Below are 18,636 nucleotides of genomic sequence, written 5' to 3' on the forward strand. Positions count from 1 at the left end.
GCAAGGTCACCAGCATAATCAAGTCCAATCTCACCCTGGTCACTCCTTTTTCTCCCTCTCTCATCAGGCAAGAGGTACAGAAGTGTGAAAACGCACACCTCCCGATTCAGGGACAGTTTCTTTCCAGCTGTTATCAGGCAACTGAACATTCTACCAACATCTAGAAAGCAGTCCTGAGCTACTATCTACCTCATTGAAGACCCTCGGGTCACCTTTCATTGGACTTTATCTTGCACTAAACGTTATTCCCTTTATCCTGTATCTGTACATTGTGGATGGGTCGATTGTCATCATGTATAGTCTTTCCGCTGACTGGTTAGCACGCAACAAAAAGCTTTTCACTGTGCCTCGGTACACGTGACAATTAAACTAAACCTCTCTGCCTATGCGTCCTCTATTGTTTAATATAAGCTCAAGGAAGAGGACTTTTACTTTTGCTTAGTAATGATTGAGCCCACAGGATTTAAAACAATGAAACAATTTGTCCTTGTACCAGGCTGTTTAATTTGTTTCTTTTTAGTCTTCTGTCACCACATAAAAGATTTTATAGTAATTGTTACCATGATAATTATTTGGTAACCCTATATTTGGATCGTGAGGGGAGGACTTTTTACATGGAGGATGGTGTGCATATGGAACGAGCCGCCAGATGAAGTAATTGGGGCAGGTACAATAACGACACTTAAAAGACATTTGGACAGGTACATGGATAGGAATGTTTTAGGGGGATATGGACCAAATGTGGGCCGATGGCACTAGTTTAGATGGGGAATCCTGGTTGGCATGGACTAGTTGGGCTGAAGGGCCTGTTTCCGTGCTGTATGACTCTCTGAATCTACGAACCGAACCAAAACTTCACCTGTCTACGTCTACCCGAGATGCCGCCTGACCACTGAGTTCCTCCAGCACTTGGTGTTTTGCTCAAGATTCCAGCATCTGCAGTTCCTTGTGTGTCTGACTCTGAACAACATCCAATCCCAGTGAAAATTCAGGATTCCTGTCACTCCAGCATCTGCAGTTACTTATGTTTCCATAAACAAGACAACCAAAATCCACAAAACCCTGAACAAAACCAAATCTAAAAAAACATAGGTGGAGGGGGGGAGAGGGGGAAGAGAGGAGGGAGAGGGGGAAGAGAGGAGGGAGAGGGGGAAGAGAGGAGGGAGAGGGGGAAGAGAGGAGGGAGAGGGGGAAGAGAGGATGGGAGAGAGGAGGAGAGAGGGAAGACAGATGGAAGAGAGGAAGAGGAGAGGGGAAGAGAGTAGGAGAGGGGGAGAGAGGAGGAGAGGGGAAGAGAGTAGGAGAGGGGGATAGAGGAGGAGAGGGGAAGAGAAGACAGATGGAAGAGAGGAGGAGGGAGAGGGGAAGAGAGGAGGGAGAGGAAGAGAGGGGGAAGTCGAGGAGGGAGAGAAGTGGGGAAGCGAGAAGGAGGGGGGAAGAGAGGAGGAAGAGAGGAGGAGGGAGAGGGGGAAGAGAGTAGGAGAGGGGGAGAGAGGAAGGGAGAGAGGAGGAGGGAGAGGGGGAAGAGAGGTGGAGAGGGGGAAGAGAGTAGGAATAGAGAGGGGGAGAGGAGGGGGAATAAAGGAAGGAGAGGGGGAAGAGAGGGGGAGGAGAGGAGGAAGAGAGGGAAGAGTCAAGGAGGGAGAGGGGGGAGGGAGAGGGGGAAGGGGGAGAGAGGAGGGGAGAGAAGACAGATGGAAGAGAGTAGGAGGGAGAAGGGGAAGTGAGGAGGAGGGGGAGGTGTGAGGAAATAAACACAGAGCTTGCGTGCAGGAGAGGATGACAGGAACAGCTGAGGCCGGGAGGGTGTGAGCGGCGGAACCATGTGCCGGGGCCGCTGCGCTCCGGGGCGGGGACGGATGAGCGGGGAGTCAGCGCGAGGGGGAGGGGAGGGGAGGCGGGGGAGGGACGGACACGGATGGAGACGGCGGCGGCGGGAGCCTGGAGCGCGGGGCCCCGGGACCACCCCGCGGTAGGAGCCGCCCCCACCCCCCACACACACCCCCCCCGGCATCAAGCACCGCTCCCTCACTCACTCCATCACTCATTCATTCCTTCAATCACCATCACACCCTCCCTCCCTCCCTCCCTCTAGCACCAGCTCTCTCCTACCAAATAATCACCTTCCCATCACCCCATCCTCTCTCAAACACCAGCAGCACATGAGCCCCCTCTCCATCAACCCCCCCCCCCACCTCACTATCCCCCCCCACCATCCACTATCCCCCCCCACCATCCACTATCCTCCCCCCACCATCCACTGTCCACTATCCTCCCCCCCACCATCCACTGTCCACTATCCTCCCCCCACCATCCACTGTCCACTATCCTCCCCCCACCATCCACTGTCCACTATCACCCCCCCACCATCCACTATCCTCCCCCCACCATCCACTGTCCACTATCACCCCCCCACCATCCACTATCCTCCCCCCACCATCCACTGTCCACTATCCTCCCCCCACCATCCACTGTCCACTATCACCCCCCCACCATCCACTATCCTCCCCCCACCATCCACTATCCCCCCCCCACCATCCACTATCCTCCCCCACCATCCACTGTCCACTATCCTCCCCCCCACCATCCACTGTCCACTATCCTCCCCCCACCATCCACTATCCCCCCCCCACCATCCACTATCCCCCCCACCATCCACTATCCCCCCCCCACCATCCACTATCCCCCCCCACCATCCACTGTCCACTCCCCACCATCCACTGTCCATTATCCTCCCCCCACCATCCACTATCCCCCCCCACCATCCACTATCCTCCCCCCACCATCCACTGTCCACTCCCCACCATCCACTGTCCATTATCCTCCCCCCACCATCCACTGTCCACTATCCCCCCCCACCATCCACTATCCCCCCCCACCATCCACTATCCCCCCCCACCATCCACTATCCCCCCCCCACCATCCACTATCCCCCCCCACCATCCACTGTCCACTCCCCACCATCCACTGTCCATTATCCTCCCCCCACCATCACTATCCTCCCCCCACCATGCACTATCCCCCCCACCATCCACTATCCCCCCCCACCATCCACTATCCTCCCCCCACCATCCACTGTCCACTCCCCACCATCCACTGTCCATTATCCTCCCCCCACCATCCACTATCCCCCCCCACCATCCACTATCCTCCCCCCACCATCCACTGTCCACTCCCCACCATCCACTGTCCATTATCCTCCCCCCACCATCCACTGTCCACTATCCCCCCCCCACCATCCACTATCCCCCCCCACCATCCACTATCCCCCCCCACCATCCACTATCCCCCCCACCATCCACTGTCCACTCCCCACCATCCACTGTCCATTATCCTCCCCCCACCATCACTATCCTCCCCCCACCATGCACTATCCCCCCCACCATCCACTATCCCCCCCCACCATCCACTATCCTCCCCCCACCATCCACTGTCCACTCCCCACCATCCACTGTCCATTATCCTCCCCCACCATCACTATCCTCTCCCCACCATCCACTATCCTCTCCCCACTGACCTCCCCCCACCATCCACTGTCCAGTATTCTCTCCCCACCATCCACTATTCTCTCTCCACACATCACCCGTCTCCTCCAATACCACCTCCCCACAAGACTGCCTCTCTCTCCCATCAACCACCTCCCCTCCCTCCTTGGTGTCACCTCTCCCTGGATCATCAATCACCCTTAACATTAACTCCTGATCTGTAAATCAACATCCCTCATTCCCCCACACCAACCCCCATCTGTGATCGTCATTCTCCTGCACATGACAGCACATTGAGTGGTTATTGAGTGATCGTCGTTCTCAACCCCCCCCCCTCTCCCTGGCACAACTTCCACAAGATTCCCTCTCTAGAGAAGGAATAAATGATCATATCTTTCACCCCGCACACATCAGCACCCTCCCAGAAGTCATCACTCCCTGTCCCCCCCTAATGCCACATCCATTCAACATCACCCACCTTCTTCCTCCCCAAACATGTGTATAAAATCATGAGAGGAATAGATCGGGTAGATGCACAGAGCCTCTTGCCTACAGTAGGTAAATCGAGGACCAGAGGACGTAGGTTTAAGGTGAAGGGGAAAAGGAATCTGAGGGGTAACGTTTTCCACACAAAGGGTGGTGGGTGTATGGAACGAGCTGCTAGAGGAGGTAATTGAGGCAGGGACTATCCCAATGTTTAAGGAAGAGGTAGACAGGTACATGGATAGGTCAGGTTTGGAGGGATATGGACCAAATGCAGCCAGGTGGGACTAGTGTAGATGGGGCATGTTGGCCGGTGTGGGCACGTTGAGCTAAAGGGCCTGTTTCCACGCTGTATCTGACTCAATGATCTGCCTCCAGCATCAATTCCTCCTCTAACTTACCTCCCCAAGTATCTCCAACAAATACTCTCGCCTTTATCCCCAACATCTACCCCCTTCCATGAGTTGTCAAGGTCTTTCCACGACAATCATCTCCTGCCACACATGCTTAAACCCTTGACAAACTCACCCCACAGGCACTGTCTCATCCCCCTTTCTCCCCCTCATCGCATTTTGACATTGCTATTCAATATTTTTGCTTTCCATTCTGGACAACTGCTAAGCTTTGGTTGGTGGGGAGTACGGAAAACCTTGGGATCCACAGTAGATTTAGATTTAGAGATACAGCGCAGAAACAGGCCCTTCGGCCCACCGGGTCCGCGCCGCCCAGCGATCCCCGCACCTTAACACTATCCTACACCCACTAAGGACAATTTTTTTACATTTACCCAGCCAATTAACCTACAAACCTGTACGTCTTTAGAGTGTGGGATGAAACCGAAGATCTCGGAGAAAACCCGCGCAGGTCACGGGTAGAACGTACAAACTCCGTACAGACGACGCCCGTAGTCAGGATCGAACCCGAGTCTCCAGCGCTGCATTCGCTGTAAGGCAGCAACTCTACCGCTGTGCCACTGTGCCGCCGTTTTGACGTTGCTATTCAATATTTTTGCTTTCCATTCTGGACAGCTGCTAAGCTTTGGTTGGTGGGGAGTACGGAAAACCTTGGGATCCACAGTATCCAGCCACCTTTGGGTAAATAAATGCTGGTCTTGTGGAGACCTGCGTTCAGCTTGGAACAAACTCAGTGTTGGTGTCCGTTGCAGCCATCACTTTGCTCCATTGTTGTCTTCAGAGGGATGGTTGGAACTCCCATTTTCTTTTTGGGAAACAAAAAACATGAGGTTTTTGGGGCACGGTGGCGCAGCGGTAGAGTTGCTGCCTTGCAGCGCCAGAGACCCGGGTTTGACCCTGACTACGGGTGCTGTCTGTACGGAGTTTGCACATTCTCCCTGTGACTGCATGGGTTTTCCCCAGTTGCTCTAGTTTTTCCCCCACACTCCAAAGACGTATAGATTTGTGGATTAATTGGCTTTGGTAAAGATTGTAAATTGTCTCAATTGTGTTGGATAGTGATAATTTACTGGTCAGCTGATCACTGGTCGGCACGGACTTGATGGGCCGAAGGGCCTGTTTCCGCACTGTATCTCTAAACTAAACTGAACATATCATATCATATCATATATCTACAGCCGGAAACAGGCCTTTTTCGGCCCTCCAAGTCCGTGCCGCCCAGTGATCCCCGTACATTAACACTATCCTACACCCACTAGGGACAATTTTTTTTACATTTACCCAGCCAATTAACCTACATACCTGTACGTCTTTGGAGTGTGGGAGGAAACCGAAGATCTCGGAGAAAACCCACGCAGGTCACGGGGAGAACGTACAAACTCCTTACAGTGCAGCACCCGTAGTCAGGATCGAACCTGCGTCTCCGGCGCTGCATTCGCTGTAAAGCAGCAACTCTACCGCTGCGCTACCGTGCCGCCCATCAACCAGGTCAGGAGACACAAGGAACTGCAGATGCTAGAATCTTGAGCAAAACACAAAGTGCTGGAGGAACTCAGTGGGTGGTTGGTATAAAATTCTCTCGTGCTCTCTCTGTCCATTGCTTCCTCCACAATTAGCATAAGTATTCCCATTCTGGAATTTGGAAGGGGAAAATTGAGGTATATTTTTATGTTCTTAATCACCTCTATATGTTTTTCATTTTACTTTTATTTTCAAAATCTTCCTTAAAAGGCACAATAAAAAATAAATTTGCTGTGGTTTTATTCCTCAAACTATAATTGGCGGGCTAAAATATTGTTCCATCGTTAGTTCAAATCCAAGCCCAATTTTATGAGTTTGGTGTCTGTGGCTAATGAAATAACACACTCCCGTTACTTTGGGCAGACTTGAAAAGATTTCTGTGTTGTTCCAATCTCCCGCTGGTACGTTATGGGATGACCAGCAACCGGGAAGATTGGTAGTGTTGGATTGGTTGATGCCTCTACCTCGAAATCCCATGCCATTGCGACCAGTTGCGATGTGCTGAATGTACTTAGGAGTGGCGCAGCGGTAGAATTGCTGCCTTACAGCGCCAGAGAACCGGATTTAATCCTGACTGAGCGTTGTCTTTTTGTGGTTTGTACGTTCTCCCTGTGACCATTTCCCTGTGGATTTCTCTGGGTGCTCCGGTTTCCTCCCACATTCCAAATACACGCAGGTTTGTCGGTTAATTGGCTGGTGTAAATTGTATGTAGCATAGAACTAGTGCACGGGTGATTGCTGGTCGGAACGGACACGGTGGGCCGAAAGTCCTGTTTCCACGCTGTATCTCTAAACTAAACTACTTGGGACTTTTCCTGTTAAATTTTGCTTTCCCTTTTGTTTTACAAAAAGATATTTTAAAGAAATGAAATATGCTGGATTTAAGTGTTATAATTTATAATTAATGGTCTTATTTTCAGTTTGTAGGGATGATGGCATTAGATATTGGAGATAGTTCACAAGTCTACACTGCTTTTCTGGTTTTCCTGGACTTGGTGGAAGGTAAGAATGTACCCCAGCTTATTTTGTTTTTTTTAAATGTAGTTTTAAGGGTAACAAATAATCTGTTGTCCACTGCTGGTCTCCAGAAAGGCTCTCTTCATTGATGTAAATACAGCTTAATGTTCAGTGTCACACAAAGAGCACAATGCTGTTCGATTATGGAGGCGTGAGAGGAAAGTCGAGAGTAATGTTACCTGTTAAAGATGTGAGAAGGGCGGCACGGTGGCGCAGCGGTAGAGTTCCTGCTTTACAGCGAATGCAGCGCCGGAGACTCAGGTTCGATCCTGACTACGGGTGCTGCACTGTAAGGAGTTTGTACGTTCTCGCTGTGACCTGCGTGGGTTTTCTCCGAGATCTTCGGTTTCCTCCCACACTCCAAAGACGTACAGGTATGTAGGTTAATTGGCTGGGTAAATGTAAAAATTGTCCCTAGTGGGTGTAGGATAGTGTTAATGTACGGGGATCGCTGGGCGGCACGGACTTGGAGGGCCGAAAAGGCCTGTTTCCGGCTGTATATATATGATATGATATGATATGTTAGCAGAAGCTGAGACCAGTTGTATAGGAAGGAACTGCTGATGCTGGTTTAAACCGAAGATAGACACAAAAAACTGGAGTAACTCAGCGGGACAGGCAGCGTCTCTGGAGAGAAGGAATGTGCAATGTTTAGGGGTCCTTCTGCAGTTGTACAGGGCCCCAGTGAGACCGCACCTGGAGTACTGTGTGCAATTTTGGTTTCCAAATTTGAGGAAGGACACTCTTGCTATTGAGGGCATGCAGCGTAGGTTCACTGGGTTAATTCCCGGAATGGCGGGACTGTCGTATGTTGAAAGACTGGAGCGACTAGGCTTGTATACACTGGAATTTAGGATGAGAGGGGATCTTATTGAAACATATAAGATTATTAAGGGTTTGGACACGTTAGAGGCAGGAAACATGTTCCCAATGTTGGGGGAATCCAGAACCAGGGGCCACTGTTTAAGAATAAGGGGTAGGCCATTTAGAATGGAGATGAGGAAAAACCTTTTCAGTCAGAGAGTTGTAAATATGTGGAATTCTCTGCCTCAGAAGGCAGTTGAGGACAATTCTCTGGATGCTTTCAAGAGAGAGCTAGATAGAGCTCTTAAAGATAGCGGAGTCAGGGGGTATGGGGAGAAGGCAGGAACGGGGTACTCATTGTGAATGATCGGCCATGATCACATTGAATGGCGGTACCGGCTCGAAGGGCCGAATGGCCCACTCCTGCACCTATTGTCTATTTGTCTAATGTCTATTCTTGCTATTGAGGGCGTGCAGCGTAGGTTTACTAGGTTAATTCCCGGAATGGCGGGACTGTCATATGTTGAAAGACTGGAGCGACTAGGTTTGTATACACTGGAATTTAGAAGGATGAGAGGGGATCTTATCGAAACGTATAAAATTATTAAGGGGTTGGACACGTTAGAGGCAGGAAACATGTTCCCAATGTTGGGGGAGTCCAGAATCAGGTGGTGCAGGGGGTATGGGGAGAAGGCAGGAACGGGGTACTGATTGAGAATGATCAGCCATGATCACATTGAATGGTGGTGCTGGCTCGAAGGGCCGAATGGCCTTCTCCTGCACCTATTTTCTATTGTCTATTGTCTATTGAGACCCTTCTTCTCAAACCGAAATGTCACCCATTCCTTCTCTCCAGAGATGCTGCCTGTCCGCTGAGTTACTCCAGCTTTTTGTGTCTATCGTCAGCTGAGGCAAGTTGGCAGATAAGTTTCGAAATATAGTGTGGAAACAGTCCCTAAGTCCCACTGAGTCCATGCCGACCATCGATCACCTGTTCACACTAGTTCTATGTTATCCCAGTTTTGCATCTTACACACAAGGGGCAATTTACAGAAGCTAATTAACCTACAAAGCTGTATGTCTTTGGAATGTGGGAGGAAACTGGAGCACCTGGAGAAAACCCACGCGGTCACAGGGAAAATGTACAAACTGCATACAGGCAGCACCCGTAGTCAGGATGGACCCCGGGTCTCTGGCGCTGAAAGGCAGCAACTCTACTGTGACCCACAATGCCGCCATTTGTTGAATAAATTTTCGATCGAATCAAATCCAGGTGTACAAAACAATTACCTCATCTAAGAGAAAGTCTTAACTCAGATCATCTGTAACTCTTGCACTCAACAATACTTCACATCTGGGCTTCAGAAGACATAACTTCACTAGATTCTTGTTTCCGTTTTACTAACCGACTATTTTATCTATTTGGAGATTGTAAACCGCTACTAAATTATGCACAATTCTTCTTGTTTTAATCCAACTTGTCATTTTTGGGAACTGCATCAATTCAGATACATGTTGTAGAACATGGAACTGGATTGGTTTAAGAGAGAGTTAGATAGAGCTCTATGGGCTAGTGGAATCAAGGGATGTCGGGAGAAGGCGGGCACGGGTTACTGATTGGGGACGATCAGCCATGATCACAATGAATGGCGGTGCTGGCTCGAAGGGCCGAATGGCCTCCTCCTGCACCTATTTTCTATGTTTCTATGGTACAGGGCAGGAACAGGCCCTTTGGCCCATAATGTCCATGCCGTGAAGATCGATTCACCTTTACCAGCACATGATCCACATACATGTGCCTATTTAAAAGTCACTTAAATCTCTACCTCCCATAATTTTATATATTCTATCAGGTCTCTGCTCATCCCTTGATGCTCCAAAGAAAACGATCCATGTCTGTCAACCTCTCCCTGTAGCTAATACCCACTGATCCAGGCATCATCCTGTCAACCTCCTGTACACCTTTTCCAAAACTTCCATGTCCTTCCAGTATTGTGGTGACCAGAACAGCACAAACCTCCATAAAACTCCATCATGACTTCCTGACTCTTGTACTAAAATTGGTCTGAAGAAGGGTCCTGACCCGAAATGTCACCTATCCATGTTCTCCAGAGATCCTGCCTGACCCGCTGAGTTACTCCAGCACTGTGAAACGTCACCTATCCATGTTCTCCAGAGATGCTGCCTGACCCGCTGAGTTACTCCAGCACTTTGTGAAACGTCACCTATCCATGTTCTCCAGAGATGCTGCCTGACCCACTGAGTTACTCCAGCACTTTGTGAAACGTCACCTATCCATGTTCTCCAGAGATGCTGCCTGACCTGCTGAGTTACTCCAGCACTTTGTGAAACGTCACCTATCCATGTTCTCCAGAGATGCTGCCTGACCTGCTGAGTTACTCCAGCACTTTGTGAAACGTCACCTATCCATGTTCTCCAGAGATGCTGCCTGACCCGCTGAGTTACTCCAGCACTTTGTGACAGGGAGTCTCAAAACCACTACCTCTCCTGCTTCCCAAGCATAAGGTCATAAGGACATAAGTGATAGGAGCAGAATTAGGCCATTCGGCCCATCAAGTCTACACCATTCAATCAGGGCTGATCTATCTCTCCCTCCTAACCCCATTCTCCTGCCTTCTCCCCATAACCGACACTGATTAAGAATCTATCTATCTCTGCCTTTAAAATATACATTGACTTTGCCTCCACAGCCGTCTGTGGCAATGAATTCCACAGATTCACCACCCTCTGACTAACAAAATTCCTCCTCATCTCCTTCCTAAAGGAATGTTCTTTAATTCTGAGGCTATGACCTCTAGTCCTAGACTCTCCCACTAGTGGAATCATCCTTTCCACATCCTCTCCATGCATGCAGCCTCTCCCAGCAAGAAAATAACAGAATCAGCCCCTGGTGAAATGACACGTGGTAATGCGAGCTGCTTTCCAGGTTTAGATTTGTGTAACAGCATTAAAGCTGAATAATGGAAGCATTAATCCAGCAGGTGAATTTAATATTTGCACTGTATGCAAAAAGTAGAAGATTATTGCATTTATATTATGGTGAGATTTGTAGAATGGACATCTCCAGTTTCTAAGCAAAACACAAAGTGCTGGAGTAACTCAGCCGGTCAGGCAGCATCTGTGGAGGAAATATGACAGGCAACATTTCGGGTTGGGATGTCTCTTCAGACCCTCCGCAGATGGTGCCTGACTTGCTAAGTGACTTTGTGTTTCATTCAAGATTCCAGCATCTGTCGCTCCTCGTTTGTTAGCGAACTAATTTTTGAGTTTTATTTTGGAAGCCAGGAATTGGAAAGATATGACGTACAAGGGATCAAAGGAGCTGGACTTGGTCTATCTCCAAGGCTGCCCCGGAGAAGAGGAGGAGGCGAAAGTGGTGGTACCGTTGCCTGTTCATAAGACAATCAGTCACGAAGGGTAAGTGGTGACAGGGCGTGTTTGTGTATCTCGTGCTGGTGGTGAGCACCACCAGATTCAGAGACCGTTCTTTCCCAACTGTTATCAGGCAACGGAGGCGCAGCGGTAGAGTTGCTGCCTTACAGCGAATGCAGCGCTGGAGACTCAGGTTCGATCCTGACTACGGGCGCCGTCTGTACGGAGTTTGTACGTTCTCCCCGTGACCTGCGTGGGTTTTCTCCGAGATCTTCGGTTTCCTCCCACACTCCAAAGACGTGCAGGTTTGTAGATTAATTGGCTGGGGAAATGTAAAAAAAAAAAAAATATTGTCCATAGTGTGTGTAGGATAGTGTTAATGTGTGGGGATCGCTGGGCGGCGCGGACCCGGTGGGCCGAAGGGCCTGTTTCCCCGCTGTATCTCTAAATCTAAATCTAAACGGAACCGCCATCTCACCAACTGGAGAACAGTCTCCCATCTTCCTCATTGCAGACCTTTGAACTATTTTTTACTCTCTTTAAATAGTTGCACTAAATGTTGTACTCTTTATACTTCATCTGTTTACTGTAGAAGGCTTGACTGTAATCACGTATAGTCTTTTCGCTGACTGGTTAGCACGCAACAAAAAGCTTTTAACTGTACCTCGGTACACGTGACAATAATAAACTAAACCAAACTAGTGTGAACTAGACCAAGTGGACCCGATGGGCCCAAACCTCTCCTTCATTGTTGCATCACCCTCTCCTCCCCCACCCCCCCCTCCTCTCTCCCCTCTTCCCCCCCCCTTCCCCTCCCCCCCCCCACTAAATCCCCCTCATCCCCCCTTATCCTCCCTCCCCAGGAGATAGATTTAAACTTTAAAATGTGAATAACATTAAAAACATAACACCTATTTCAATGAAACTTCTTCCATTAGCACCAAAGGGACGACGGTGAGAAAGGTGGGCCTAAAATTGTACCACTATCGTGTACCGTTTTGGCTGTAGTTCAGGAACAAACAAACGAGAGTTTTAGTATATAGATGGATGATTGATGGTCAGTGTGGACCTACTGGGCCAAAAAGCCTGTTTCATGCTGTATCTCTAAACTGAACTAAACCAAATTGAATTGACCTAAGTCGCTGGGTTCTGACTGTTGTGATCATTTTGTTCTCCCTGTCTATAAAATAAGATGCAATTTGTAATTGACGTCATTTTCCAGCAATTGTTAGGTGGACTTTCAGGTTGAACTGCATGCGGAGGATGCATGAGCAATTGTAACCTGACCCACACAATGTGGAGTGTGTAGGAAGGAACTGCAGATGCTGGTTTAAACTGACGATAGACACAAAAAGTTGGAGTAACTCAATGGGACAGGCAGCATCTCTGGAGAGAAAGAATGGGTGAGATGGTTTTGGGTCGAGGTCCTTCTGTGAAGCAGGGTGAAGTTAATTTTATACTCTGTCTGATTTTACAGTTCAACATTGTTCTAGCTACCATGATTTCTGATCAAAGGAGCACGGTTGATGCATTTATTGCAGGATTAAGTTTGCATTGTGTGGGAGTTGTGATGCTGGATCCAACCTACTGTTTACACTGTGGTGCAATGAGCTGATGAGGAGAGCAGATACACCTCTGACTGTAAGAGAGGGGGAGTCAGGAGGGGTTGCCTGTTAACACCAAGCTCTATTTGTTGTGTAAGAATTGCAGAGAGTTGTGGACGTAGCCCAGACCATCACGCAAACCAACCTCCCTTCCAAACCTGTATCTGTACACTGTAGACGGCTTGATTGTAATCATGCATAGTTTGTATATTCATAAGTTATAGGAGCAGAATTGGGCCATTCGGTGTATCAAGTCTAGTCCGCCCTTCAATCATGGCTAATCTATCTATCTTTCCCTCTCAACCCCATTCTCCTGCCTTTTCCCCATTACCCCTGACACCCACACTAATACCCGTATAATGTTTTTACTGACTGGATAGCATGCAACGTAAAAGCTTTTCACTGTACCTTGGCTGAACCGTGGCAATAATCGCCTAAACTAAATCTAAATACTGAATCTGCAGGTACCTAAGGAAAACACCATTTGCTCCATAAAATATATATTTCGAAAACACAAGAGTTTTGAGACAAAATGCTGTGGAACATCTCTTATCTTTTCTTTCAGTGACAGAAAGGAAGGAACTGCAGATGCTGGTTTAACACTGTAGATAGATACAAAATGCTGGACTAACTCAGCAGGTCAGGCAGCATCTCTGGACAGAAGGAATGGGTGACATTTTGTGTTGAGACCCTGGTTCTGGAGTCCGGAGTCCAGAACCAGAGGTCACAGCGTAAGAATAAGGGGCAGGTCATTTCGGACTGAGATGAGGAAAAACTTTTTCACCCAGAGAGTTGTGAATCTGTGGAATTCTCTGCCTCAGAAGGCAGTGGAGGCCAATTCACTGAGAGTTAGATTTAGCTCTTGGGGCTAACAGAATCAAGGGATATGGGGAATAAGCAGGAACGGGGTACTGATTTTGGATGATCAGCCATGATCATATTGCATGCTGGTACTGGCTGAAAGGGCTGAATGGCCAGCACTCCTGCACCTGTTTTCTTTCGTTCTATGTTTCTATGTAGAATAATACAGAAACTTCCCCTTCAACTCAAAATTGTAGTTTATACACTTATTTTACTAGCATTTAGAATTTTCATTCTCACAGCTTTGGTTTTGTGAATTCCGAACTTAACGTAAACATTTAAAACTTACAAACCGTTGGCACAGTGGTGCAGCTGGTTTACAGAGACCCAGCTTCGATCCTCAGCTCAGGTGCTGTCTGTGTGGAGTTTGCACGTTCTCCCTGTGATCGTGGGGTGTTGTACCGGAGTACAACACATCCCAAAGACGTGCAGGTTTGTCGGTTAATTGGCCCCTGTAAAAATGTTTCTAATGCGCAGGGAGTGGATTTGGAGGGCCGAAGGGCCTGTTTCCATGCTGTATGTTTGAACTAAAATAAAACTTTGGAAAGGAGTTTCAGAGTTTTCAAGACAGACTAAACTCGACCACTGTTGTCTCATCCTTTGGCTTTTTTGATGTAAATAGAGGAAACTGGGTGCCTTGAACAAAGAACATCTGATGTTTGCATTTTATAATACTAGGAAGTACTGCTAGCTTTTAAGAAAAATGTGAACTAGCAGGTTTCGCCAGAGCAACATTAGGTTTTATGATTTGGCATTCTTGGGTTTTTGCATTTGTTTTATACTTTCATGAGTTAGGAGACATATTCATGAGAGGAATAGATCGGGTAAATGCAGAGTCTCATACCCAGAGTAGGGGAGTCAAGGATCAGAGAACATAGGCTTAAGGTGAGGGGGGAGATATTTAATTGGACCTGAAGGGTACCATTTACACACAAAGGGTGGTGGTTGTATGGAACGAGCTGCTGGAGGAGGTAGCTGAGCCAGGTACTATCGCAACATTTAAGAAACATTTTACATCGCAAAATTTGCATTGCTAAGGCCTATTATGTTGATATAATTCCAAGAGGCATAGATACCAAGAAAACATCGAGTATTACAGCAAAGGGGAACAGGCCCTGCAGCCCACAATGAATGATCGGACAACCAAATGATTAAATAGTGGAAATAAGGAACTGCAGACGCTGGTTTACGAAAGAAAACACAGTACAATACAATACAATACAATATATCTTTATTGTCATTGTACACTATCCGCAGGCATTGCCACTTTCATTTCACTGCACATCGTGTGTGTGTATGTGACAAATAAACTTGACTTGACTTGACGGGTACAACGAGATTGGGAATGCGCCTCCCATACGATGCAATAAATTAATTAGCTAGTCAGTATTAATTTAAACAACCCAATGAAACAAATGAGAGCAGTTTTAAAACAGAATAAAGTGCAAGTAGGTCTGTGCCGGATCACTGTGCGATGTGACCATCCGGCTCAGCAGGACCGGTTCATAGCAGCTATGGCCCTGGGGATGAAGCTGTTCCTGAGTCTGGAGGTGTGGGCGTAGAAGGCCTTGTATCGTCTGCCCGATGGTAGAAGTCCGAACAGACTGTTGCAGGGGTGTGAAGAGTCTTTGTGGATGCTGGTGGCTTTTCTGAGGCATTGTGTGTTGTAGATACTCTCCAAGGCTGGTAGCCTCCATTCTGAAGAAGGGTCCTGACCCAAAACGCCACCCATTCATGTTCTCCGGAGATGCTGCCTGGCCCACTGAGTTACTCCGACACTTTGTGTCTTCTAATGATTAAATATACAAGTTGCAAAAATTCCAGTTTCATACATTTTAATAGTTTACCATATGCTTTTCATGTGTGGATTTCTTGCTAATCATGCTGTCAAATGTTTCTGATTGTACAGCCAACAAATCTTGTTCGGACAAGTCAGTGAGAATTCAGGGCTATTTTTATTACAACATCACTGCATTGCACTTAACCTGTCATCTAAACCCAGCAGCTAAAATATTTCTTTACTGTTTGTGATTAGATTCATACAGCATTGAAACAGGCTCTCTGTCCAAACTTGGACATGCTGACCAAGATGCCCCATCTACACTAGTCCCACCTGCCCGCGTTTGCCCCATGTCCCTCTAAATCTTTCCTATCCTACTTTTTCGCAATATCTGTGTTAATTGAAGTATTTTGCCTGGCCCAGAATTGATCATGCATTATTTATCATATGACTTTTCCATTTTTGTTTTAGAAGGATGAGGGGGGATCTTATTGAAACATATAAGATAATTAGGGGATTGAACACGTTAGAGGCAGGAAACATGTTCCCAATGTTGGGGGAGAACAAGGAGCCACAGTTTAAGAATAAAGGGTAGGCCATTTAGAACGGAGATGAGGAAGAACTTTTTCAGTCAGAGAGTGGTGAAGGTGTGGAATTCTCTGCCTCAGAAGGCAGTGGAGGCCAGTTCGTTGGATGCTTTCAAGAGAGAGCTGGATAGAGCTCTTAAGGATAGCGGAGTGAGGGGGTATGGGGAGAAGGCAGGAACGGGGTACTGATTGAGAGTGATCAGCCATGATCGCATTGAATGGCGGTGCTGGCTCGAAGGGCTGAATGGCCTACTCCTGCACCTATTGTCTATTGTCTATTGTCTATTGTTTTGGTGTTTTTCTTTCAGTTCAAGTCAAGGGGTGGCCTGCAGATTAGCTACCTAAAATTGCCAACATTCAATGTTCATACCGTCAGGTTGTAAGCTACCCCAAGCAAAATGCTTGGTTTGCATTCTGTGAGAAATATGGATTAGAAATACTCTAAGGTCACTAGGGCAACAAAAAAAAGGTCACAGAGTGCTGGAGTAACTCAGCGGGTCAGGCAGCATCTCTGGAGAACATGGATAGGTGACGTTTCACAGAGTGCTGGAGTAACTCAGCGGGTCAGGCAGCATCTCTGGAGAACATGGATAGGTGACGTTTCACAGAGTGCTGGAGTAACTCAGCGGGTCAGGCAGCATCTCTGGAGAACATGGATAGGTGACGTTTCACAGAGTGCTGAAGTAACTCAGCGGGTCAGGCAGCATCTCTGGAGAACGTGGATAGGTGACGTTTTGGTTTGTAACCAGCATTGGCAGTTCTTTGTTTCATTTACAGTATTGTGTTCAGTTTTGGGCACCAAGTTATAGGCAGGGTGTTGTCAAGCTGTGAAGGGTGCAGAGAAGATTTACGAACATGTTGCCGGGACTCGAATGCTTGAGCTATTGAGAGAGAGGTTGACCAGGCTGTGACTCTATTCCTTGGAGTGCAGGAGGAGGAGAGATGATCTTCTTGAGGTGTATGATATCATGAGAGGAATAGCTCGGGTAGACGGGTAGTCTCTTGCCCAGAGTAGGTGAATGGAGTATCAGAGGGCATAGGCTTCAGGTGAGGCGGGAAAGATTTAATAGGAATCTGGGGGGTAACTTTTTCATGCAAAGGATGGTAGGTGTATTGAACGAGATGCCGGAGGAGATACACGAGGCAGGTACTATCGCAACATTTAAGAAACATTTAGATAGGTGCATGGATAGGATAGGTTTAGAGCGATATGGGCCAAACGCAGATGGGACTAATGTAGATGGGACATGCTGGCTGGTGTGGGCGAGATGGGTCAAAGGGCCTGTTTCTACCCTGTAAGACTCTATGACTATGGTGAAACCAATGAGGCAGCACAACTTCTTTTAGCAGGGCTGTTTCCCATATTATTTCAGGTCCGCACGCAATAAAATGGATGAATGGACATTTTCTCTCTTTCTCCTTGGAGCGAGCGGGTTATTAATTTACATTGGAGACGTGCCTAGATATAGCGGAATCATCACAAATATACGTTTGAAACACCGGTTTGATGTTTGTGGTACCCACAGGATTTTTGTTTATTCCATCGCTCATGCACCACAAAATGGGGGGGCGGGCTGGGAAATGGGGCACATTTTTGGAGGGTTCTGTAACCTGCATAAAGAATCTGGCAAGGTAAGGCTGGCACCAAAAAACTCTCTTTACTTTGGATGGTTTTGCTGTTAAAATAAACGCGACATTTCTTAGTCAGACAGATGTGAGCCTGCATTAGACTTCTAATCTCTCCCCCCCCCCCCCCCCCCGTCTCTCCTTTTCCCTTCTTGAGTATGCCAAATTCAACTTTTGATTCAACACTCTTACGAACCGTCTGGCAAATATTTAGTTGGCCTTGATGTATTGGAGTGTTTGGGCTACTGTGGAAGGGTGATTATACTATAAATAAAATGCCATGCTAATATCTCAGGGTTGCACAATGGGAGTCGTGAACATAGAACATAGAACAAGAACATACAACAGTACAGATAGACAGGGAATGTTTGAAGAAGGGTCTCGGCCCGAAACGTCACCTATTCCTTTTTGCCAGAGATACTGTGACCGCTGATTTACTCCAGCTTTTTGTGTCTCATCTGATCTGCCTCCACATGTTCCATATTCCCTCCATTCCTTGCACTTCCATGTGTTTATCTAAAAGCCTCTCAAACGCCACTATCGTATCTGCCTCCACCACCACCCTTGGTAACGCATTCCAGGATCCCACCATTCTCTCTGCCTTAAAACATACTTGCCCCACAAATCTCCATTACATTTCCCCCCGTCACCTGATAGCTATGTTCTCTATTGTTAGACTAGAATGACTAGTGTGTGGTCAAGTAAGTTAGAACATGGTGGCATAACCAGATCCAGGTGGCAAGGAAGATGAATAGAGCATGGGAAGAAGGGTCTTGACTTGAAACGTCACCTATCCATGAGCTTCATGGACAGAGAAGCTGCCTGATCCGCTGTGTTACTCCAACGCTTTGTGTCTATCTTTAAGAAGAATAGCAAAGCTGGCAATGGCAAGAGGATAGAGATAGAAGATAGAGGAGAGGAGTGCTGGAGAAGGTTACACCAGATCAGATCCCAGTTCTTTAAAAGAAGCAAAAATATAAATTTTGAGGAGGTTGAGGGAAAGTAGATGATAGTGTTGGAAAGATGTCGCTACGCTAGGATCAGATTAGCTTTCATTGGATT

At 47.6% G+C, this 18,636-nt stretch overlaps 1 protein-coding gene across 1 annotated transcript in view; it reads left to right on the plus strand.

The window, feature by feature from the left end:
- The first annotated feature begins 1,872 nt into the window (after nt 1–1,872).
- The window catches only part of tsen15 (TSEN15 tRNA splicing endonuclease subunit), a 37,291-nt gene continuing 20,527 nt past the window's right edge, over nt 1,873–18,636 (plus strand). Inside the window, exons 1-3 of the mRNA XM_078407808.1 lie at nt 1,873–1,972; nt 6,823–6,904; nt 11,026–11,161. Of these exons, the coding sequence (XP_078263934.1) occupies nt 1,919–1,972; nt 6,823–6,904; nt 11,026–11,161 (272 nt within the window). The 5' untranslated portion in view covers nt 1,873–1,918. The remainder of the gene's footprint in view (nt 1,973–6,822; nt 6,905–11,025; nt 11,162–18,636) is intronic.

Source organism: Rhinoraja longicauda, chromosome 11 (assembly GCF_053455715.1).
Source record: "Rhinoraja longicauda isolate Sanriku21f chromosome 11, sRhiLon1.1, whole genome shotgun sequence".
Classification (NCBI taxonomy): Eukaryota; Metazoa; Chordata; class Chondrichthyes; order Rajiformes; family Arhynchobatidae; genus Rhinoraja; species Rhinoraja longicauda.